The 24,684-nt window shown below is 42.3% G+C and overlaps 1 protein-coding gene across 1 annotated transcript in view; it reads right to left on the minus strand.

Annotated features, from left to right (window-relative positions):
- Positions 1-24,684, minus strand: part of SPAG17 (sperm associated antigen 17) — a 173,867-nt gene that overhangs the window by 110,943 nt on the left and 38,240 nt on the right. Inside the window, exons 4-7 of the mRNA XM_033093220.1 lie at positions 13,821-13,952; positions 4,077-4,257; positions 2,529-2,723; positions 573-754 (exon numbers count right to left, since the gene is read on the minus strand). Coding sequence (XP_032949111.1) covers positions 573-754; positions 2,529-2,723; positions 4,077-4,257; positions 13,821-13,952 — 690 coding nt within the window. The remainder of the gene's footprint in view (positions 1-572; positions 755-2,528; positions 2,724-4,076; positions 4,258-13,820; positions 13,953-24,684) is intronic.

The following is a 24,684-nucleotide window of genomic DNA, read 5'->3' on the forward strand; positions in this document are numbered from 1 at the left end:
CACGGTTTGGTCTTCCCTCTTGCAAGCACCTCAACAGCAGGGCCCACAAATGCTCTCAGGAAATGCCTGCTGATGGTTGGGCTGGCGTCAAGCCATCCTGCTAGGACAGTCCTCTTTGGGCAAATGTATTAAAAATACAATTGTGGCAATAAAAGCAAGGGCCTAGAAGAAATGTTTAGAACTGATATATAAAAAAAGAAAGACAATGTAATTTGACAAACTGTAAGATTTACTGTTTTCACAATTAATACCTGTTGAGACTCTACTGTCCAGAACACTGTTAAGCTATGAAACAAGGCCACATGTCACCAAATAAAAGAATGATCATCCTTCATCTTCACCTACATCTTATTCTTTGTCATTAATTCACGCATGCAAAGCTCCAGAATCAGGCTATACGCAACCATTACTGGGCATTCAGGGGTATCATTGCCTTGGAGAGAAGGGAGCCCAACACAGAAACTTACCTACAGTCTGTGATCAATAAGCATCGGTGGAAGGAATGAATGGGGTAAATGGAAGCACAGCACGACATGTTCAGAGCACTCACTCTCACCATTGCGTGTACTAACCAGCAACTTGCTGTCTGACCAATCGGAAGGGAAGTTACGTGCTTTGACCACGTATTCAAGCCGAGCAACATCAAAGAGATTTGTTGCAGGTTTCTCATTATTCAGGATTGGTTCCAAGTACTTCCAGAAAATGTCAAGTTCTTTTATGGCATTCTCTCTCTTCAGTTTTTCAGCTTCTATATCTGATAATAGAAACATGCTTGTACTATAAAATGAGTGCTGAACTTCTTCCCAATTTCAGTGGACATGGTGAGTCATATGCATTGCAAGATGTCTTACGCAGTACCAGAAAATGCAAATAAAGAAGTGCAATTGTGAGAAGATTCTGGACCTGGACTATACAATTACGAAATCAGAGGATTTTACTTCTGAAATTGGTATTAAATACGCCTGTATCCCATCCCCTTCATTTCACAGGGGAGGCCCAGAAAGATTATGATAAGGTCACATATTCTGGGAGGTAAATATGTTCACTAGTTCCATCACTCTTAGATTGCTGTCTACATAGCGGCAGTTTTTCTGCCCCATCGGTTTTTCACCATCTTAGTGTCTGCCTGCTGCATAACTGATTAGAAATGCAGTTGACATGGCAGAAAGACAACTTCTCACATGGCTAAAAACAGACTGCATCAATGATTTATGCTTCAGTTAACTTTTGATCACATTAAAATAGCTACTGGCTTCTCTAGGAATTTGTGCTCTGACCGGTAAATAAGGACAGTTTTCCATCAAGTTACACTTGAAATTTTGAAAGCGTTGTTTATTACATCTATAACTAAACAGTTCTATTACTCAGATCTCACTGTTCTGCTCTAAAGTCTGTTGTGCTATGATTTTATTTCTATATAGTAACATTCTTTATACAGAGACTATGGAGTCTATGCAGCATTTTTTTCACTGGCTTCAACAGTAAGTTATTTAATGTTACAACCATCCTTTCAGATGGAAGTATCTGGGTTTGAATGTCAGCTCTTACTTAACAGCTGCCTCTAGGCTGAGAGTCCTTTTTGGTAAAATGGAAGTAAAACACACTTCCGAGGGTGGTTGTGGAGGCTCCATGAATCAACACATGGAAGTCAGCATTGAGGTTCGTCCCAGGGCAGGTCCCCAATACACGGCAGCTGATGTTATCAGTGGTAGCAATTTCTAACTTGGAACAGGAATTTTAAAAATGGAGTGGTATAGAAATTGGGATGTGGTTGTGCAAGTTACAAAACATAGTATAAATGGTAATATTCATAATATTCATATTACACTACAAATGGTAATATTCATAAGTAACAATGAAGGTAACAGCCGATGGCAGAAAGAGCTTGGACTACTCGGTCACACAGGCTTATGCACCATCTCGCAGTTCTAGCCCCTAAAGCACATGGTCGCATTTTGTTCCCTTCTCACAGAGGTAGTCTAGCCCAATGCCCTTAGCTGATGACCTTGAAGCTGGATGGTAGTGTGGTTGGGATTGCACCCCACAACTTCCTAGTGGAAGGCCCGGAAGGTAAGGCGCCTGCCTTCTCTGATTCATTACAATAAGCCAGGAGCAAAGCAGAGCAAGAATTCAAGGCTCGGACGTCACTTGGGCCATCGGGTGACTGTGGCTTCTGCAAAAACAGATCATCCGCCGTTGACTCACCCATGCCCTGCTTTAGGTAAAAGTTACAGATTACATGTTTCTGAGAAATAGAAACATGTATGGAGCTAGATAACCACGTTTTCTGACCGGCAGTCTACACCCTCTGTGGCTCCGTGGGGACATGAACACAGAATATGATTCTAATTTGCAAAATTTACAACACCTGGCGGGGCCAAGCAGCCTAAATAGCGAATCAAAGTCTCGAAAGGATTTATTAAGGACATATTGCATGACCATGTTTTGGACCGCAAGTTGTGTATTTGTACTTTAAGGACAGCGGGTGACACTGAAGGAGCCAGAAACGTGGGTAGCAGACGGCATACCTTCGGGCTGAAGGAAAGCTTCCTGTTGCTGGCTGACTGCTGCCAGGTGCATCTGCAGAGGTGCATAGCTCTCGGAAGCTATTTTAATCACGCAGCTGATGGGGATGCCGAGCTCGGTCATGATGGCCAAGAGCTGAGGATGGGTGAAGCCCACGACTATAATGTAATGCTGGTCACCGTCATCTGGCTCATCGTCTGTTGGAAACACCACAAAGCGGAGCAGCGTCATTTTCAAAGAGAACAGGTTGCAGGAGGCGGGCCGCGGGCTGTACCCACCACGCATGCGTTTATCATCCCCCTGGCTTGGCCAGAGCGGTCCCGTGGGCGGGACTGCAGGCATCTTGACTGGGTTTCATTACTGCCCTTCCAGGGAGAAGGCCATTTCACAAAATATTAAATCACTGTGGCAAATGAGACACAGGCGTAATAGGGGGACAAGCATACATGGGGTCTGTGCTCATGGAAAAGGTGCGTTTGGCTTTTTTTTTTTTTTTTTTTTTTTTTAAGTCACGCTGTAATTTTTTTTTTTCCCTGCTTCTCATCTCTTTTGAGCAACATCTGGCTTTACTCTTGAATTACGAGTAGCTGCTGCTTTGTGGTATTTTATAAGTACAGGTGTTTACAGGAGAGGGAAATAGTGAATATAGACATGCTTCCCGCCGAAGTATTCTGTGTATTTATGTCAATAGGGTGTGAGAGCTGAGCATGGGTCAGGCAGCAACTATGGAGAGTAGATGGTACAGGAAAACATTCCACCCCACCAAACCCCTCTAAGGTCAACTGAAAAACGGTGCAACAGATGCACACACTTCTACTTCTCAAGGAGTGATTTTTCTGCTATCATTAAACAAATCAGTATTGGTATTGCCCACGGACTCCAGATCAGTCCTTGCCTCTAATCCCAGTGTATTTATTTAGAGCAGAGATATACAGGGGAGTCAAATTGGTAGGGGATGTGAAGCTTCACCATCTCCTTTAAATGCCATGCAAATAATAACAGGCAGCCCCATTTGGGTTCATGGAAAGGTGGCCATGAATTACTCCTCGCTGCCTAATTGGAATCCTTTTTATATCGATAATCTAACATGAAAGAAAATTCCAGCTGCTCTAAGACAAATGGGGGGTGGAGGAGGCTGAAGCCAGGAAGCTTTGTGCTCTGCAGAGCACCAAGCTAACTGACTCTCACCCATGACAATCATCCCTTTTTACTGGACCTTATCGTTATGTCTGCCTTTTTAAAAGGTTTCCCACAAGACAGTAAGCTGCTTGGTGGCACAACAGGCTCATTGTTTCATCCTTTATTTGCATTATGTAAATGTGGCCACCAGCAAGACACGTGCTAAATAAATACCTGCTGAAAACATAAATGAATTGCAAATGGAAATAGTTTTCCATTAGGGTGCCGCGGGTAGCATGTGATTTCTGGTTTTATAAAGAGTGAAAAGGCTGGGGAAGATTAAGCATAGTTATTAGAATAATTTCTCAAGTTACTTTGCAAGTCAGGAGGCAAGAGGTGGCAGGTGACCACATAAGGGGCATCGTACTGACCGATGTAGAGTCTGGCGCCGTCTTCCTCTCCCCTCCGCTTCAGCTGCGTGGTCTTCACCGTGCTGCTCACCTCGGGCTGATCCTTTCCCTTTCCTTTGGCAACTTTGGCATTCGGGGCCTTCTCCTTGGGAGATTTGGTTTTCCCTTTCTCTTTGTCTACCTTAAATCTGTCTTCTATCACCTGCAAAGAGAGAACACTTTTTTCTCCGAATCATTCCGTGAGCAAGCAGTGGCTTGTGTACTGTCAGACGGAGTCACTGCTTATTCCATTCGATTGCTTGTTGCCTCGTCTATTCATTTTTCAAGCCAGGACAGGGGAGATCCCAGGCTGAGCCTAAGCCGTGATGAGACATCATCTATGATGAGGCATCTGTGGTGGGGTGGATGCTAGGAGACTGCTCACACCAACAGCCTCCCAGAAGGGAATTCACCCTAAAGGAGAGTCACGCGTGGCACACGGAGAGTTCTGAGAGCACCGTGCAGGCGGGAGCTTAGGTTCATCCATAACCTGACCGTAGCCTAACGGTCAGGTTAGGCTCTGTCTGAGCCTTAGAGAGAGGTGGGGTTATTAACCAAACCCAACCAAACACCAGAAGGACCAGTTTCTTTAAAATCTCCTTCATCAAGTTTGTCATAGTTGAGGGTCTGGATTATTTTCAAAGGTTAAAAGATGCTTTTGAGAACCTAGCACTAACAAAATTATTTTTATGCTAATGCTACTTAAAATTGTGCAGACATAATGGGTGGTTGCTATTTGACACATTCAAATGAGGGGGTCACCAGAGCGTCAGCTGGCAACGCTAATTCTTCACACACTGCTGGGGGGATGCTTCGATTGTCTAAGACCATGAAAAGGCTCAACTGCCCCACTATTTTTCTCTTTTCAAACAACTGCTGAAACCTCTGTACATTATTTCATAACATAATTATGCTTTCCATCCCCGTGTTATGAATACAAACAGGCTGTTTTCACTGACAGAATGCAGGAGGACTGGGTCATAAGGGGGCCATACAGAAGGTCCAGAATATGCTTCTCTTCTTTATTTTTTTCCACACTCAACAGAACTGGAAACACAAATAACTTAACAAATTATTGTAGCAACATCTGGGACTCTGTATTTTCCTGAAGTCATGAAATCAAACGGGAAAACCGCTGTTCTAAGACACTGGAGACGAGAGTAGACGCATGTCGCTTTGGCACCCAACAAACAGCATGGAGCACAGAAGGAGACAGAGAGTTTCCCTCCTCTCCTTGGGATCACAGGGACAGCAGGGCTGATCACAGCCAACATTCCAAAATGAACAGTAAATTAGCAGAGACCTAGCTATGCAGTATGCTTTCCAGACATCATCATCTTTAATTTGTTCACACAAAGCAACCTGCAATCTGGGTAATTTTATTCCCATTGTATAAACGAAGACGCACAGTTTGCCGTCAGACACACAGCTGTGGGGGAGACACAGGCCGGTTTGATGCAAACCATAAATTCATTTTATTTCTACGGTTCTCCCGCTAGCCTCAGTATCTGATGACCTCTCACCTTCTTTCCCACACCCGTCTGCTCACACTCTGGTCTTTCTTGGGGCTGAATAGTACTTGCTGGATACGCCTTAGTTTCTCCATAGTGTTTCCCTTCCCTCAGCTACTCTTCCTGCTCAATGCCTTATTCTCTCTCTCTTTCTCTCTCTCTCTCCGTTTTCATTCCCACAGCAAGGTCCGACTTCGTAGAGTGGAGAACAAACATCTTTTAAACTAATTTCCATTAACTCTGAAATGATCGATATTTACCTCTTCTTTCACAAAAATATTTTTAAAATACGTATAAATCTTGATTCACTTCTTTAAATAACTTTTTTTAATTATAAAAATAATCTTATTGAAAATTTAGAAAAAAAACAAAACACCACACAAAACGTACAAAAATCCCCATAATTCCACCATTCGGAGACAATTCTTGCAAATTAGGTCTACGCATCATTTTTAGAGAATTGTTATTGTTCTCTCTATACATTTAATGTTCTGCGTTTTCCATTTAATGATGATGGATCCCTAATTGTTAGAATTTCAAAAAGTATTATGCTGTAAAGAATTTCCCAGATACAGCAACTAAATATGGCCTTCCCTGGGGCAGAGATATACTACGGTAGGAAACAGAACCAAAAGGAAGCGCCTGGGTTTGCCCAGGAGCCAGATCTAGGCAGAGAAGTCCTTGGCAGATTTCTGAACATGTTCTTGGTCTCCCCTTATTCCCTCCTGCCCCAGTTCCTTCTGCTCTCCCATGGCTGCCTCTGGTGGTCCACCTGCTTTTCTGTTCCTCACTCCTTCCCACCCTCCATAGCTGAGCTGAACCCGGATAGTCTCTTTGTCTGTTTCTACGCAATGATTGACTGCTTGGCCCCTAGAATCCTACTTTGGTCCAAAGGTACAGCATCCTTTTCTACCAATCCCCAATCACAAACAAAACAAAACAAAACAAAAATAACTATCTTCTTCCCTTTTCCTCTATTCTCTTACTTTCTGAATAAGCCCCTCCCCCCATGGGTTTATATCTTGGGACTTGGTGGTAGGAGGGGGGAACGAAATGAATCTGGTAAGCTGAGCATTCAGCAAAGCTGGCCCCTCCTAAATCCTAAACTAGAAGTTGTTCACACCAACTTCTTCTGTGGCCTTTCTTACTTCTGGATAAGATGGCACGTATGTTCCCATCTTAGGGTCATCTGCTCACAACTTGAAGAACTCCCAGGTAACTCTTGCTGATTCAAGACAAAAATTTAGGAGGGGTGTATCCAAAAGGCCCCTCTTTCCACCATGTTTGGGGAGCACATGTTCCCCAGCTTCTGAAGGAAGAGTCAAACTCATTATAGAGTACATTTTATTGAAAATGCAGTGTGTACAAAAAGCATCTGGATGCCCCCTACTATGGTGAGAAGGCTTTGGAAAGGCACAGAGATTTCTTATCCAGCTAAGCTACACAGGAGATGTGGTGGGGCTTTTGTCTTAGCAACAACTAAAAAAAGTCTTAGTATTTCACATACTCAGTTGAGTATCAAGTGACACCTACCTAGAATCCTTAATCTTGTTATTGTCACTTTTTAAAGGGAAAACTACAAATTCTCCCTCTCTGTAACAGGGCAGCCTAGTTATTTGATACTTCAAATATCTTAGATTGTCTTTTATTTCTAAGTGACTCCTTGCTGTCAAATTTCAAATACCTTGAAATACCTTCAATACCTTGACACGTATTCCTTGTTATTCCTCACAATGACACGGAGGTGAAAGTCAGTGAAACAAACGGTAAAAAGTGATACTTCATCTTGGAGTTAAAAGCACACTTACATATTTGTGTATAACTCTGTGTTTCTTCTGTTCTGTCATTAGATTCCCACAACAATAATTTTAAGCAAATAGATAACAAAACACACTCAAGGAGGTTACGTGATTAAGTCACTCCATTATTATATGGCTTATGAGACACTAGGTCTGTCTTCTGAGTGCTACTCTTTTCCAGACATCACTCTTCTTTTTCAGACATCACTCTATCTCATGAATAACCTGCTCTACTGGTCACAGATGATGACAGGATGGGCTGGAAGACATGTATGGTGCTAAGTAAGTTTAAGAGACACTAGATTAAACAATATTAAGCAGACTTATTTTCATGAAACTCCTCCATCTACAGTAGGCTAATGCACTATTAAATTCCCAAGATTTAACACACAGTGATTTCCAGTTCATTTGACCAGGGGGCCATTTTGTTTTTTAAATAGAAAACAGGATCTAAATTGTTCTAGAACCTACTTTGGAAACGCAAAGTTATGGGAAGATTTAGGGTCCCCATTAATCCATTTCTATAAACCTATGCTGAGGAAATTATGTAAATTGGAGAATTCTATGCTATCAGTTGTTCATCACAATATTATTATGAAAAAATACGGAAACAACTGATATGTTCAACAATAGAGGGATGGTTAAGAAAATTACGGTCGTCAATAGAACATCACATAACTAATAAATTAATAGCTACGGATGTTGTAGTAATGAGTAAAAATTGATATATTTTAATTGAAAAAAACCTGGTTAACCTTTACACATTAATTGATTTCAAGTTTGTTCTCCAAAATGTGTCAAAAATCCACAGAAATTAATTCTAGTATTTATATTTTTAAGAAAATACAGTTAAGGTGCTACATTTTATTAAAATAAATGATTCTTTTAAAGTATAGAAATTTCCTATTATTCATTCTTGAAAAACACAAAAATATAGAAAAATGGACATCTGCTTTCCTAGACTTCCTTTCTGGAACACTGAGCTCATGGGATAAAGTCGAACACCGCAGTTAGTGGCATGGAAATATCATTTGACTATAGACGAACGTCGCAGTGAAAATGTTAAAAAACTTTACAACGATTACAGCTATGTAAATCCACAAAAGAAACAAATCCACAGAAAGAGAAAAGGAACATACCAAATTGCTAACATAAATTGTCATAAGGTTAGGGCGGCATGAACATTTTGTTTTGCCTTTTCTATATTTTATATTTATTCTTTCCTCTCTGCTCTCCTACCTGCTTCCCTGTCAAATAGAAAATAGAACGCATGGAGTTGAGTGAGGGGCTTGCTTTTCCAGAGAGCTGCTGTGGTGTAGAAAACGTAAGCCTAGGAATGTATTGGGTTCACTTGACCAAATGATGCAATCTTTAGAACCCTGCAGAATGTCCTGGGGGCCACACTGCCATCTTCACGGCGCAAATTCCTAATCCACAGAATCAATGCAGCCATGTCTTGGTGTGGTGCTGGGAAGGGGATGGGTCTACATCTATCTCATGTCTGTCTCCTGCAGGATCCTATGTGGTTCAGAGGCCTGAGCTCTGCATCGGCCAATGCTATCAAACCACAACACCCCGGAGGGTAGACAGAAGGCGCGAGGATTTTTGGAATAAGCTCAGGAAGTCTAGTTCTAAGAGATTTCCCCAGAAACCAGGTCGTTTCTGGGCAGGAGGGCAAGGCTACAAATGAGTCAGGATTTCCTTGGGAACTAACTGGTGGTTGGTTAGCTCAGTGGCCTTTGTCTTTGGTGAGCTGTCTCCATATTCAAGTTCAGGATTTTGTACGCCACATATTAAGTGGAACCAGATACATGGCTGTTGGGAGATCACTGGGCACAGCTACTCTTACAGGAGAACATCTCTGGGCAGGCGCTCTATTGATTGTGAGCCAAGAGCGCCATTTTAAATAATTATTAAGTATGTACAGTGGTTAAGAACATGGTCGTTAGAGTCTGATAGTTTTGGATTTGAATCCAACCTCCACCTCTGAGTAGCTCTTTAGCCTTGGGAAAGTTCCTTTTCACATCCTTAGCTTCCCCATCTGCAAATTGGGAATAATACTCTGTACTTAGTAAAGTTATTTACAAGATTAAATGATATAACATGTGTAAAGAGCTTAGTATAGTGCCAAACAGTCAATAACGGCAGCTATTTATTATTAGCTGCTGGAACTATAGCTATTTGAATTTAAAAACCCTGCCCAATTTTAAAGACGTGTGTTTCTGTACATTTTTCCTGAAGTCTGTAAAAAGTTTTCATCAATTGAAAGTATCCCCATTAGGAAAGCACTATTTTATTTTACAGATTTGCCAGGCAGGGAGTCATTTATTATTTACCCTGAACTGTTGAATTTTATAGTTCATTAGATCCAACAGTCTTGTTGGTAGTACCCTCATTTCGATAATCCAGCCTCAAAGCATTCTATCCAGTTAGTGAGGCAAGTTATTCCTTTCCTGCAACCACACGGGTCCCTCTAACTGAGTTCCTCTTTTCCTCTGTTTGATTTCTTAAAATAGTTTCTGAAGATTTTAACCACAACTGAATCAAAACTAACCAGCCTGTAATTTCCTGGTATGTCCCTATGGCCTTTCTTTTAAAACAAAACACACACACAAAATGGCATGACATTGGCTGGAGTCCAGTGTTTCGGGGTTTCAACTGGAGTAAGCTGGAAAATGTCTGTGAAAGTTCCCCTCACTTCTCTTCGCTGCCACCTTTGGAGCAGGCTCTGGTATCATCAGAGCAGTTCTTCGTGGCATCACCACGATGTCTTACCAAATTCAGGGTGCTTTTAATTTTGACTATGTGAATATGTTACATATTAATATAGAATTAAACTATATTAATTCTCAATATCGTTTAAGTATTTTGATTAACGATGAAGTGTTGAGTTGTTTTAAGAAAAGTTTACCAATACCATCTCTCCACATAGTTCTTTAATGCATAACTTCCTTCTCCTCAATGCTAGTCCATCGGAAAATAAGACAACGTGTACTAAGTCTATAAGCCAGAAAGAGAAAAAACTGTTCTGCTATTATATAAAAGAGATGCTCAAAATACCCAAGAAAATATGGACTGGTTATTTGAATTCACAAATTAGAAGCACAATTAGAATATAGTTGCAGCTTTTCCTAAAAGTCTATTCAAATGTTCTAAACTCGATCAAGTCAGAGGCACAGAAAACTTTTTAGCTTGACTGATTATTTAAATTGTTAATTTTCTGTATTAGAGCCATTTTTCATTTTTTATGACTAAAATGTTTTCTTTTAGTTGAATTCTCAATATAGTTTAAATATTTTGATTAACAATGAAGTGTTAGTTTTAAATAAATGTTTATCATTAATATATAACAAGAAAGTTGGAGTTAAAAAGAAGTGAAAATGTGAATACTACAATATTCAGAAAATGACTAAATTCAGGGATTAGACTAGAAACCAAGCAATTTATTTTAAAATTATAATAAACATTATGAAAATATATGTGCCCACTACAAATGTTTCAATAAATATCTGTTAACTAATTAACAACAGATCGATACTGAGGAACTGAAAATGCAGAATAAATGTAGAGATAATGATGTGTGTAAGGAAAATTTGTTTCTAAACCAAACACTCTCTTACTCAGACTTTAAGATATAATAAAATCTAATTTGGGATTAATTGCATGAAAGAGTCATATTCAGAAGTTCTGAAATGCTAAAATATACTTATAAAAATACAGTATATTTTCTTTATGATATGCATAATTGGAAGTAATCAATAAGGTATTTATTTGCAAATAGATAAAGTTTTCAAATATATTGAATTATTTGCAACTAGAGGCAGGCGTTTGCCTCGCAGAAATTCACATGCTAAAGGCTTCAAAACTGTTCTAAGAGATATCTTCCCTTGTATTATTTTTTATATTAATTAGCCAGCATACTTTCTTCACGGTCAAAGCTAATGCAATGTTAAACACAGCCCAGACTAAACTGTTATGAATTATTAAAATTAGTGGAATCTTGAAAATGACATTTTTAGTGTATTTGGAAATTGGAACTGAAGTGTTGATTAAAATGGGATCAAATATATAGTGACACATTATATTTGTTTCATTGGGAGAAAAGAACAGGGTCTGAATTATATTAATTTTTGTCCATACCTTCTCCCTAGTATTTTCTACAATTACTGCTATATTTTTTTAAGCATTCAATTTTAAAAAATACAGTTCAGAAAATTCAATATAGAAGATACAGAACATTCTGTGTTGCACAGAAGTCAGCAATATCATTAGCATTTGAAAGAAAACTTCTACCTAGATTTTGTATTAATATTAAAAAGCTGAAGAGACAGTCACTCCCTTTGTAGAATCCTTACCCTGGGTTCAGGAAAGAGAAGGAAACTGGGTCAAGTCCTCTTTTCTTTTTTTCATTTTCTATTCCACAGCCTGGTGTCAGTTTTACATACTTTATACTTATTTTGCTTTTTGCTAAACTGCATTAACCTCAATTGTTCCAGCTGACCTGTTGGGCAGTGTTGTTGAAATGAATGTAGATTATATCATCCCACAAACAACTGCCTAATCTTGCCTTTATCAAGAGTATTTTCTGGAACGTACTCCATTCCAATCAGGTTTCATCACTTACTCATACGGTCGCAACACAGCTATTTGGGGCTGGTGTTTTGGTAACCCAATCTAATGAAGATATCAAATTAGATTATGTAATTGTTGGTGCCTAATTGCACACAGAGTTCTCTTACGCATCTATTAATTTTATGTATATATACACAAATTTATAAATAAACATGTCAAATATATATGTAAATGTAAAATTCAAGCCCCAATTCCTTAGGACTCTTGAATTTTCAACAAATAAATTAAGATTATTTCCATATCTTCAGAAACTCTTAACTGTATTATTATAGTTCACATTTCAAAGAAATGCTGAGCAAAATAACAGTGCAGAAATATTTTTATATTATTGCGAGCTTTAAAAACTTTTTCCTGAGCTTCCAGGATATTCCACTTATTGTCATTTAAAACTTGTTAACTGAAACCTGCAAACCTATTACAAACAATTCCTGACTAATACTGGCTGGCAAATAAAGTGAACAGACACTCTAGACTGTTGGGTGTATTTGTAGGTGCTGTGAGAAAGCAGCTAGAGAAGGTGCAGGAATTTTCACAGGCCTCCAAGTCTACTTTTTACAATTCCAAACCCCACGTGACATTGGAATTTAAAAAGGCAAGAAAAGATGTTTCTATAGTTTCAGATTTTCCAGTTTTTCTTCTGCCAAGTCTTAATGTCCCTGAATATTTCTTAAGTACAAATCTCCTGTACATGATGTAAAGAGCTTCAATAGATGGAAAGAAAACTGGATCACGGACTGTTCACATGAGTAGAATTTTCCCGGGGACAATATGTGCCACCCTAATAAAATGCTACACGGGAAATCTTTTTGAAAACCATAAAGCCCACTATTACAAATATAAGGTGGCATTATTATTTTGTTCTACTAATATTTTGTCAAGAGACCAATGCAAATAGGAACCCCAGATTTTGGCTCTTGCAAAGGTGAAGAAGGAACATGTTCACTTTTCTCTTTCTTTGTCTATGAACTGATTTTACCTCTTCTACTTAGGGGCATCAAGAAACGACTTTCATGTGAATCCATGTCAAACATACATGTGCACGCGTGCACACATTACACATGTGCGTACAGGAGCCACTTGACCTTCCAAATATAGTTCAGCATGATTTGGAAATGAAGGAAAACGTCTCTTATTTCGAGTAATGAAAATAGCAAATGGATTTGCACCTGGCATCATGTTGCTAAAAAGTATTTTAAAATATTTTCTCAGATGAAAATATGAATCTTTGGAAGACACACAGATTGATTTCTGTAGGCAAATTCAATGAAAAATCTACATGTGAAGAAATAATCAGACGTACAATATGGGCGTCGAAGTGATGGACTGCTGCTGAAATAGTCAGATTATTATGACGGCGCAGATGTGGCCTATTATTTTAATAAGCGCTCCTATCGAATATCCTATCAAGTATTTTAAATAGTTAGACCCTGACTTTGTGGAATTTATTCAGCTTTTTATATTCACTTCTCCTGACTCTCTGTCTCTGCTGGGTTCCCTTCTTTGTTACTAGTACATAAATAGACTAGTTGATTGTTACACAAACGTCAGGCACAAGCCCTGGATACTGTCAGGATTCTGCATAAGGGAACTTATTTTTAATGGGAGTGCCTTTGAGAAAATGTAATTTCTCCAACACATCTTTGGATAGCCTTTTCCCTAAGAAGCTGAGACAACAGCTAAATACGGCATTGGGAGGCTTACGAAGAGAGAAAGTGTCCCTCAAGAAACCTGGTCCTTCTCATTCGGGGCTTGCGGTCTTCTGAAAACCCACCATCGTACAGTACCTTCTTTTCATTTTCCCGTCGCTGTTGGTCCTTCAGTTTAATCTGGAGGAGTTGAAATTTCAAGAGTTTCCCTATCAGTGGTAAGGTTAATTTCTCTCCACTGTCCATAATTGCTTTTGCGGCCGTTAACACCTATGAAGAAATGCAATTATTAGGAAAGGTGGCATTTTAGAAACTTTGGCACAGTCTGTCAGTGATGAAAAGATGAAATGGTATTCTGGTTTCGTAACATTTGTCTTACTGCAAAGGGGCCTCATGGCTGGCTAAAAATATTAAGGAAAAATGCCCCAATGCCACAGAGAGAGGTATTTACCATCTACTCTAAATTAACTGAGTTGCCTGAAAATTAACTTCTGTTCCTAATAAGACAGGGGGTGCTTCCCACAATGGTGCTAGACTCAAACTCTCCAAAACGGGTAGAAGAAAGACAGGCAGGGATCCTCGACAGTACGACCGATAGATAGAGGTCAGTTTCACGCGACAGAAAGACTATTGTTTGGCATGGCATAGAGTCCGAGCTGGCCAACTTTGACTTCTTATTAGCACATTATAAATTAAGTAGGGTTTTATCCTAATGAAAATGGCTATGGTGACAGTCACTGATTTCTTGGTGACCAAATCTGAATGAAAGATAAAAGACGCTTGACGCAGAGGCACCCCATGGACGCTGCACCCCCTCCCCACCTTGCAATTTAATGTTGATCCTATTGGTATGCAGCCTAATTGGGGTGAAATAAGGTTATTGAGTTTTCTTTGGGTGACGACAGCCACCAGGAACATACAGCTGTATTGTCCAGATGTGTGGCACTCACAGCCTGTTTTACGGCTCAGCTTTTTACGGCTTGTTTCCCCTAAATTTCTCACAACTCTCTAACATCTGGGCCCTTCTCCTTGGAGCCCTATAACCACTTTATTTACTGCAAAAAAAATAACATCACGTAAAATATACCATAAAAAGTTGTTATGTGTTTCTCTTTATTCATGTTGCCCCCCTAATAAAGTTCACCTCTGGCGGAAGCACTGTCACAAAAGTAATCTAGTCGAAGTATTTTTTTCGACTTTTGTTTTTAAGCAAGCATCAGATGTATTTATAACCCTGGGATGAATTAGGTGTTACTAAAATGTTCTGACATGTTGCTTTTCTCCCCCCTTGGAGCAATTACTCCTCTGGGGCGCATATGGTGTCAATTTCAGGCCCTCTGTCCCAGACAATGACGGCGCACACGGCCTCTCATCAGGCTGCGTCTTGTCTGAGGCTCATACCAGCTCTCGGGCAGGGCTTTCCTGACCGATCGGGTTCCTTCTGACTTTCCACTTGGCCCAGGCTAACAACTGAAAGACAGGGAGATGGCGATTTTGCTTCTTACTGCGGAGGCCCTGTGGATTATCATACGCCAGAATGTAACTGGACCTCTTCGAGACCACATCGGGGTTTCCTGCATTGCATCGCGGGAGGGGAAAGCCAAGAAAAGGACTCCTTTAAAGCTGCCGTTTCTGACAGGCAAAAGAACAAGTGTCAGAAAGCTTTGTGCGGGTCTCAGCAAACAGCCTCCATGACACAGGGCTCCCTGCTTTTCACAGCGGTTCTCTTGCTAACACGGTCTAGGGAAAGGGACATGATGGCTGGGATTTCTGGGAGAAGGAAAATAGAAAGGTACCTGCAGAACCTCACTGCTGAATAGTGACCAAATTCAAGAGGGAAGAGAATCCTAAGGGATTGAATGGTTATGCGTTTACTGTAAAATGAAAGCTGTCTGATTGGGTCCAGCCCCAATCAGATGTATTTGGTTTGAAATGGCATTTCGGAATACCAGCTAACCAGTGTGCTGACAATCAGGCTGCTTTGTGACATCTGGTTCAAAATACACAAATTTGGGTCTTTAAAGCTCACAGCAGTCTAGTATGTGGTGTTCCCATGATACAAATATAATGACAGTGTTGAAGCGAAGTCAACACTGGAAGGGGTTACCCAAGCGTGGTGTGGAGTCTCTTTTCCTGATGACCTGTGAAAACAGGATATTTACCCACGTCTGGGGTGGTTTAGGTGAAGCTGTTTGGTGTCACGGTGATGGATGGGATGTCTCGGGAGTTGCTTTCTCTCCCAGTGTCTCTCTGAGTCTGTGAATGTTACCTCACTGTGTTAAAATGTACTCAAAGCACAACAAAATGTCCAGAGAGAAAGGGATTTCGCCAGCTATCAGTTATTTCTGGTCCATGTAAAACCGTGTGTAGAGAGCAGGGTTTCCAATAAAAATCAGGTATGGCATCAAAGTGACAATGACATCCTGCTACGAAATAGGGAGATGAGTGATGAGGAGTGTCACGGGAAGAGCTGGGCAGCCATGTTCTCATGACACCTGGCCACACAGGGAGTGAGGGCAGTGGCAGCAGGACACGGCAGCCTGCGGGGGCTGGTGGACGCTCCAACTCCCAGAGAAGCCCAGGGCGACCCCGGGGGGCAGCCTCCATCAGGGCACGTGGCCTCGTCAGCAAGGGCAGAAGTCGGGTTGCGTGGAGGAAACGTGACTCCCACATGTGCCATTTTCTTTCTGTGCTTCCCCCGAAGGAGTAATGGTGGGAATCTTTGGGTTAATTAATGAAAATGAAAGTCTCTGCTGAACTCAGAATCGGAGGCTGAACATTTTATGGTATGTGGGCCATCCCCAGGAGAGGCAGAAGAAGAAAGATGTTTACAAATTAATTTCTGCTGACAATTCTTTCTTCTCACACTCCATCGTTCACAAGTCCACCTTCTCAGGAGCCAGTCGTTTGGTCTCAGGGAAAGCAAAAAAATGCTTAGAGGACTTTCGTTTGAAGCATAAGTCTTTGTGGGAACAAAACAAACAAACAAAAAACTGCAGAAGAGACAGAATTTAAGAGGAAATACAACTTTTCAGATAACATTTCAGAAAGGCTTCCCCTGCCTGGCCTGACTTGTATTAACTGAAATAGCAATTAAACCTTCAAACCTCTAGCAGCGTCAAGGTTACTTCTCCAGTATCTAGGCAATGTGTATGTGTGTCTGCGTGTCTCTGTGTCTCTGCGTCTGTGTGTCTCTGCGTGTCTCTGTGTCTCTGCGTGTCTGACTGCGTGTGAGTGTGCATGTGTGCGTGTGTGCGTGTGCACACACACGCTGGGCGGCCAGCTGACGAGGGCTGGAGGTGTTGGGAGGATGAGGGATACAAGAGCAAATGGCAGCAGGGAGCTGTCAAGAGTGGGGGGCCCGGTAAGTAGACAAAAACCCAACTACAGCCTCCACAGAGACTTCTAGAACTAGGCAGAGAAACAGTCCTAAGTGGGTTAAAACCTGGATATTCATCAAGCCAAAATACCAAATAAATGAGCCTGGCATGAGTCAGAAACTTAAAAAAAAAAAAAAAAAAGAGTGTTATGGGCAAAGGAGACTCTTTAAAATGGAGACAAACGGTTGCCAGGTGAGGTCTGTATGTGTCTCCTGCACCTTGGGCTGGGGGAGTCCAGGCTGAGGTCCCAGACGTGTTCTGTAGGAGGAAATTCAGCTTCAAAGAGCACAGCTGAGGCAGGAAGGCATGTCTGTATCTTATTGCATGAAGAAGATCTTCATGGTGATACCCTTTTTCTGTTAGAAAGTTTGTGATTCTGAGCATACTAAGAAATAAAAATATTTCCCTCTTTATCACTTCCTTGGCTCGAAGACTTATGCCATATTTACTACCTGATGAACTGATCCAACACAAATACAGCAGACGAGCCAAACAGAATTCTTTCCTTGCCTGGGGGTGAGGCCACCCACGGATACTGCCGTCCCTTCCCCTCCTCCAGCCCTTCTCTCCGTGAGTCCCCCCCCACATTCGTAGTAGCACAGCATCTGCCGGGACTAACACTTAGAATTACCCCCCGACTGGAAACCCAGTGAGTGCACGTGTGCAGGTGCGTGTATGCACATATAAACACATATGCATACACGCACATCTATGTATGCACATATATGATAGTTAGCTAACTAGGTAAATAGGTAGGTAACCAGATAGGTAGCCAGACAGGTGGGTAGGTAGATGGATAGATGGAAGGAAAGAAGGAAGAAAGGAAGGAAAGAAGGAAGGAAGGAAGGAAGGAAGGAAGGAAGGAAGGAAGGAAGGAAGGAAGGAAAGAAGGAAAGGCTTCCATGAGGTCTGCTGCCTGCTTTCCCTGGTGTGATTACAAGGAGGCAACTTGAATCACTGCTTAATTTGCTACATGTTCCATCCAGGTGAGTTCTGAGGAAGGATCAACATTTTGGATCTGCATTTTTCTTGCCTGAAATAGGCCCTGGGAAGGAGGTGATGGAGGAGAGGAAAAGGTGTGGTTGTGTTGGGGTAGAGAAGGGAGAGGTAATGGGAGAGGGATGGGCTGAAGGAAGACCTTCCCTCCAGGAGCTCCAAATAGCCACCAGCTCTCCTAAAAATAATCGTTTGGCTTCAGGGCCTTCCTTGGAGGGCCATGGTGTTTGTAATATAGTAGCTGTAATAGTGTACAGATTATGACTTCATATTTAACCCATTATTCTTGGGTCCATGACTTAGGGTTGTTTGGATATGTGAAGACCTCAGAGAACAAGAGCAGAGTCCCTTTTCCCTCCCTCCCTCCCTTCCTCCCTCCCTTCCTTCCTCTTTCCCTTCATTTGGTGTCACATTCTTTGGGGCAACTCATTTCCTTAATATATGACTGATTAGGGAAAAGCAAATGCTTTCCCAACCCCTTCCACTAGTCCATCTTTCCAGATGTAATCATTGTTAACTAATTCTTGTGTATCCTTCTGCAGTGTCCTATACATATATAAATATAAATATGTACGAGGTTGGACAATTAAGTTCATGAACTCATCCTAGAAAAAATGCTGTGTGAGCTGGTGCATTGTCCTGATGCAAGAGCCATGAATTGTTGGCGAAAAGTTCAGGTCGTGTAATTTTTCACGCAGCCTTTTCAGCACTTCCAAATAGTAAACCTGGTTAACTGTTTGCCCAGTTGGTACAAATTCATAATGAATAATCCCTCTAATATCAAAAAAGGTTAGCAACATCGTTGCAACAAGTTCACGAACCTAATTGTCAGACCTTATAAACTGTGTATGTTGCCACCGTCAAAGTTCACTGCTGGGGTAGTGTCATTATTTGCTTATGCATTCTGCTCTTATATCTGCTTATACCATTAAAAAAAAAAATCATAGAAACGACTGCCCCAATGTGTGTGTGTGCGTATGTGTGTTAATGAAACTTTCACTGTTTAATGTGAAGGGCCACTTTAGATGAGCCTCATTCTGCATATTTGGTACAAAGGATGGACGAGCTAAGGATTTGCCAATGATTGAAGGACCGCTTACGTGGGGCTGCCCTCACATGGAAAGACTGGTGCTGGGAATCGCAGCTCCTTTGGTAGCCGTCACTACCATGTGCAACAGACTGGAAAAGCACCAGCGTCTTCTAGGCCAGGCTTCTCAGAGACCACTGGGAGCCTTGGGCAAGCAGCTGAACCCCTTTAAACCTCAGCTTTCTACTCTACAGCAGGGTTTCTCATCAGTGGCACTATTGACATTCTGAGCTAGGCAATTCTTTGTTGGAGGAGGTTTTCCAGTGCATCCCTGTCTTCTTTCTACAGCTGCGTATAACCAGAGGTATCTCCGGATAGCGCCGAATGTTCCTGGGGGACAAAACTGTCCCTGGTTGAGAACCACTGCTCTACAGAAAGTGAACATGAGTAGTTCCGATCTCATCGGACTGCACTGAGAATTGAGTGGAAGAACATAACATGACTCAGTGCTGTGAATGATACGTGTACGGTAGGTACATCCTTACTAAGATGAACGCCTACTGTTCTTATCCTCACATCCAGGGCAGGACTGGAAATCCTGAAGGCCTTCCAGCCCAGGTCAGGGGAAAGAGACAAGGAATGGAGTGAAACGCACTTGGGCAGGCAGGACAGCACCCTAATGTATGATCAGCTGGTGGTACCCATGGCCTCTCCTTTCCTTTAACCCTTTCTCTACTCTAACAGGACAAGTCAGGATTCACTTAGGGAGCGCAGAGATAAAAAGAGAAGGTGCAAAAATGTATTTTGTTATGGCGCAGTGTATGATGGGAGGGGCAGAAAAGGAGGAAGTGTGCTATTCTTAATTTCTTGTGAAATGCGAGATACAGGAATTATATAGAAGAGTGTTCTGCAATTCCACAGTCTCCTTGCTGCTCCCTCCACCCTCTTTCCCCCTTCATTCCTTCTGCATTTACTGAGGGTCAATTGTATCAGAGTCCTTGCATTGCTTGGTCCCTTCCATGTCTAGTCTACGCAATTGACATTCTTTAAGTAATGAATAATTTCCAATGAGGCATCATTGGAAAAACAGCTGGAAGAATAAGGGTAGCAGTGAGAGCAGGCAATGGAGACACAAAAAGGAGGAAAGAGAAGGACACATTTCCTCACACTGAGCAGAGGAAAAGAAAATAATCAAGCGGTATTAAGCCGTCTCTATATAAGCTGAAAGGTGACTGCAGATACAGGCTCCACATAGATCAGACCGTCTGTCTAACGCAAATGGAACACTCTGAAAGAGCTCAGACCGCAGCCTGGTGAGAAGTCGGTAATGATGATAAATATCCCGAGCAGGTGACTCCTAGATCATTTTCAGCTGTCCATAATTAAGCTGATACCCGTCTCTCGACAATGTCAGGGCTGTAAAATAACTCCGGTCATTGGACCTCTTACATCTGTGCTGAGATGAAATAATATTTGGCGGTAACAAGGAGTCACTGAAACTAAATAAACAACCCCTTTCAAGACTACATAAAAGTCGGTAACATAATAACATTTGACAGGGATTAAGACCTCTTTGGGGCTGTAAGGAAGTTTCAGAAGCAACAATAACAAATACATGGAAGGTAGAACAGATCTATGGGCTAGCAGACATGTGTAATTTGAAATGTGACGACTTTCCCAAAGGAGAAGTGCATTTTGTGCACCTAACGTGCACGTGTCAGAAAAAGCACAGAAACACTTGTTGGGATTATTCTTCCAAGGAAGGAAAAACCAAAGCTTCCCTTTTCTCTTATTGTTAGTGTGTTGGGTTTTGTATACCTGCAAAATATATAAAGGCGCATGAGCTGAACATGATAATGTACGGAAAAATGATACAGCATTTTCATTTCAGATGTGTTTTAGCTTCAGGTGTGGATTGGCAACACGTGATTCTGGTATCATGGCAATCGTTTTTTTGGGGTTTTTTTGTTTTTTTTTTTGTTTTTTTTTAGACCAAGCTCTTTTCCCGAAGTTATTCTTGCTTCTTTCAGCTGTAGTGAGCATTACAAGTGAACAACCCCACAACTTTTTTCAAAAGAGGACAGTGTGGAGTGGGTGTCTGCTAATCCGCAGTGAGGTGGATTCTTGGGAAGTGCATCTCCAAGTTAAACGACATGTACTGAAACCAATTTTACCACAGGCTCATTGACATAAACGAGGCTTAAGTTCCCACGACATAGTTCTGGTCACAAAAACACCACCAAACTTCTAAATAAAGACCCCAAAATACTTCTACTGTTAAACACCAAAATAAACGGGAGCTCTACATACATTTGCAAAAGATGAATAAAAACAAGTCAGATCATGATTTTCCAACCCGCTTATTCCAGTTCAGGGTAACAGGTGGGACCCAACTCTGGATGGGCCACCCTTCCATCCATCGGGGGGTGCACGTACACACACACCCCAACTCACTCAGGCTGGGGCAATTTAGACACACCAATTCACCGAACTGCACATCTTTGGGATGGGAGAGGAAACCGCAGGGCACTATGGGCCACTCGCCCCAGAATCCCTGGGCCCCCAGTTAAAGATACAGCTTGCCTGGGATCTGCCCCCAGATCTTCCTAATCGATCTCTGAAGGTGAGGGCCTAGGGGTGTGAAATTTTAACAAGCATTCTAGGGATTCTTAAATATCCTTGAGTTTAAGAACTATGGAAAAGGTTATTTACATATTGACATTAGGGTGACCAACTGAGGGCTTACTCGAGTAACTAGACGCTTAGTAAATAATTACAGAATGAAGCAAATCAAATGGCCATCGGGAACCATGTTTCACGCCGCCTGCTCACAAGTTTTCCCACTACCTGGAGCCCCGACCATTGTCACTCACCCACACGTGGAATTTCTTGCGGGCCTGGATCAAGCCTGAGTGAATGGAGGAGGCACTGTCCCATTGGTCACCCTTCCCCAGAGACTCACTCTTGTGGCTGCGTCCCGGTGATGGCCTCTGCTCACCGCCCAAGTGCTGACATGGAGCCATTCTCAATTATACGTGAACTTGGCCCACACTTGGACGGTCCCACCGTGTCATTCACGCATCAGCCTTTTCCACAGTGCCCACGACACTCCCTGCACTAGCGAGTCATAGACCAGAGCAGCAGACCCTGCCCACAACGAGCTCGTGGTCGGGGGCAGGCTAGTTACAATGTGCCACGTGTGCCCTACAGTACCCGGGACCCCCAGTGACGGAGGTGACGAGGGTGCGGAGCCCACGCCGGGACACCTCATCCAAACAACGGCTTCCTGCAGGTGTCACTGCCAAGTGACCTTGAAGGATCCACAACAGTGACCATGATGTGATGGAAGCCAGGGGGTGTGAAATGGGGAGGAGAGAAGAGAGAGAGGAAGGGCAGTATCCCAGGTAGAAGGACTGAGGCCAGAAAGTGGCATATTCGGGAAACTAGAAAGTGACAGGGCACCGGGTGGTGGAGGAGGGGACAGAGTGGCAGGAGGGTGGAGGAGGGGTGGGACTGGAGGCAAGTTGACACTGAGAGGTAAGCAGGGCTGAGGCCACCAGGGGCCTGAGTGACATATTACAGGAATTTGGATTTTATCTCGAAAGTAATGAGACACAGAGAATTTAAAGCAGGCAAGAGACAGGATCAGATGTATAGAGGTCTCCTTGCGAGTCGTGGCACGTTATTCAGCTTCAGGGACCCTTCATATGCAGCAGCAACGACTCAGGCTTTACTAGATGTCTTGGTGACCCTTGCAAACCTCAAAACCCCTGAATGTGTATTTCAGCGCTTACACCCTGTGCCTTCCCCTCCAGCTTTGTCATTCGCTCCTAGCACTAGAGGTCTGCATGGTTAGGGGAGCAATTCCAACTTGCCGCAGCCGTGGACAGAGAAGCGCATGGGCAGGCCTTGAAGAGCAGATGGAGGGAAGCGTTTTCTGACTCGCCCCAGATCCCTGTTCCTTTGGCAGGACTCCTCCGATCAGAGATGTAAATCTCCCCGGCGCAGGGCCTTTGACCGCATGTTCGCCTCTGTCAGTCCAGCACCTAGAACAGTGCCCAGCACAAGGGCTGGAAAGTGAAATAAAGGAATGGATGGATGAACCCTAGCGAACGGAGAATGTGAGGAGGCGTGAGCATAAATGGGGCCATGGTCCGGCTCCGGGTGGAGGATTCACATGGATGGCCCCTTCCCGGGAGCCATCAGGGAGCTTCTTGGGAGCGCAGCAGGTGTGGCTGTGTTTCTCCAAGGGCAGGTTCAGAAGTACCTGGGTGCTTCTACAGAAGGTGTGTCCCTGGGACTCTGTGGAAGACACCGCTGACTCCCATTACGGTGGCTGGGGTCTGGAACAGGCGTATTTAGTGAGCTTCCAGGGGATTCTGAGGTGTGCCACTTTGAGGGCCACTGTCGCAAGGAGGCAAGAGGAGGTTAGAACTGAAGGGCTCCCGTCAACGAGCCGCCAGCATCCACTCTTCCCGGACTTCCTGATCTGAGATCCCTCTTCCGGGTCCCACAGCCCTGGTCCTTGTCTCATTTCCATCGAGGGCCCACGTGTGTCCTTCTCCTGCAGATCGCCTTGAACCTGTACAGGCCCGGATGACGGGCTTCTTTGGTTCTGTATCCCTCATATCGCCTAAAATCTGTTTGAAATCACTTAGAGCAAATATTCCCAGTTCTGAATTTAGACAATAGAAGGTCCCCTCCCATTATCAGAAGAAATCTGAAAACAAAATTACTAAATCATTTCATTTTAATCAATTCCATACTCACAAAACACAGCCAATAAAAATATGATTAAATGTTCAACCTTATAAGTTTTGCTTATCACATTGACCAAGATCAGAAATACAAAGTTGAAGAGGGTGTGGTTAATTGGAAATTGGTGGAAGGGATGAAAATTGGCACAAATAGCCTTGAATATATTTTGAAAATATGTGTCAAGAGCTTTAAAAAGATTTATATCCTTTGACTCAGTAATTCCACTTCTTGAAATTTTTCATGAGGAAACAATCAGGGTCATAACTATTGGTAAACAGTCTAAATTTAGCAACAGGGGGAGTGATTAAATGAATTATTAAATAGAGACATGCCTTTTATTACACAGATATTGAATATGGATTTAGAAAAAAGTTAACTCATAATATGTAAAAAAGATGTGATAGAAAGCATATACGATCGCGAACTTGTTGCAAGATGTTGCTAACCTTTTTTGATATCAGAAGGATTATTCATTATGAATTTGTACCAACTGGACAGTTAACCAAGTTTACTATTTGGAAGTGCTGAAAGGGCTTCATGGAAAAGTTAGACGACCTGAACTTTTCGCCACCAATTCACGGCTCTTGCATCACGACAATGCACCAGCTTACATGGCACTTTCTGTGAGGGAGTTTTTAGCCAGTAAACAAACAACTGTATTGGAACACCCTCCCTATTCACCTGATCTGGCCCCCAATGACTTCTTTCTTTACCTGAAGATAAAGGAAATATTGAAAGGAAGACATTTGGATGACATTCAGGACATCAAGGGTAATACGGCAACAGCTCTGATGGCCATTACAGAAAATGAGTTCCAAAATTGCTTTGAAGGGTGCACTAG

The sequence above is a fragment of the Rhinolophus ferrumequinum genome, chromosome 22 (genome assembly GCF_004115265.2).
Source record: "Rhinolophus ferrumequinum isolate MPI-CBG mRhiFer1 chromosome 22, mRhiFer1_v1.p, whole genome shotgun sequence".
NCBI lineage: Eukaryota > Metazoa > Chordata > Mammalia > Chiroptera > Rhinolophidae > Rhinolophus > Rhinolophus ferrumequinum.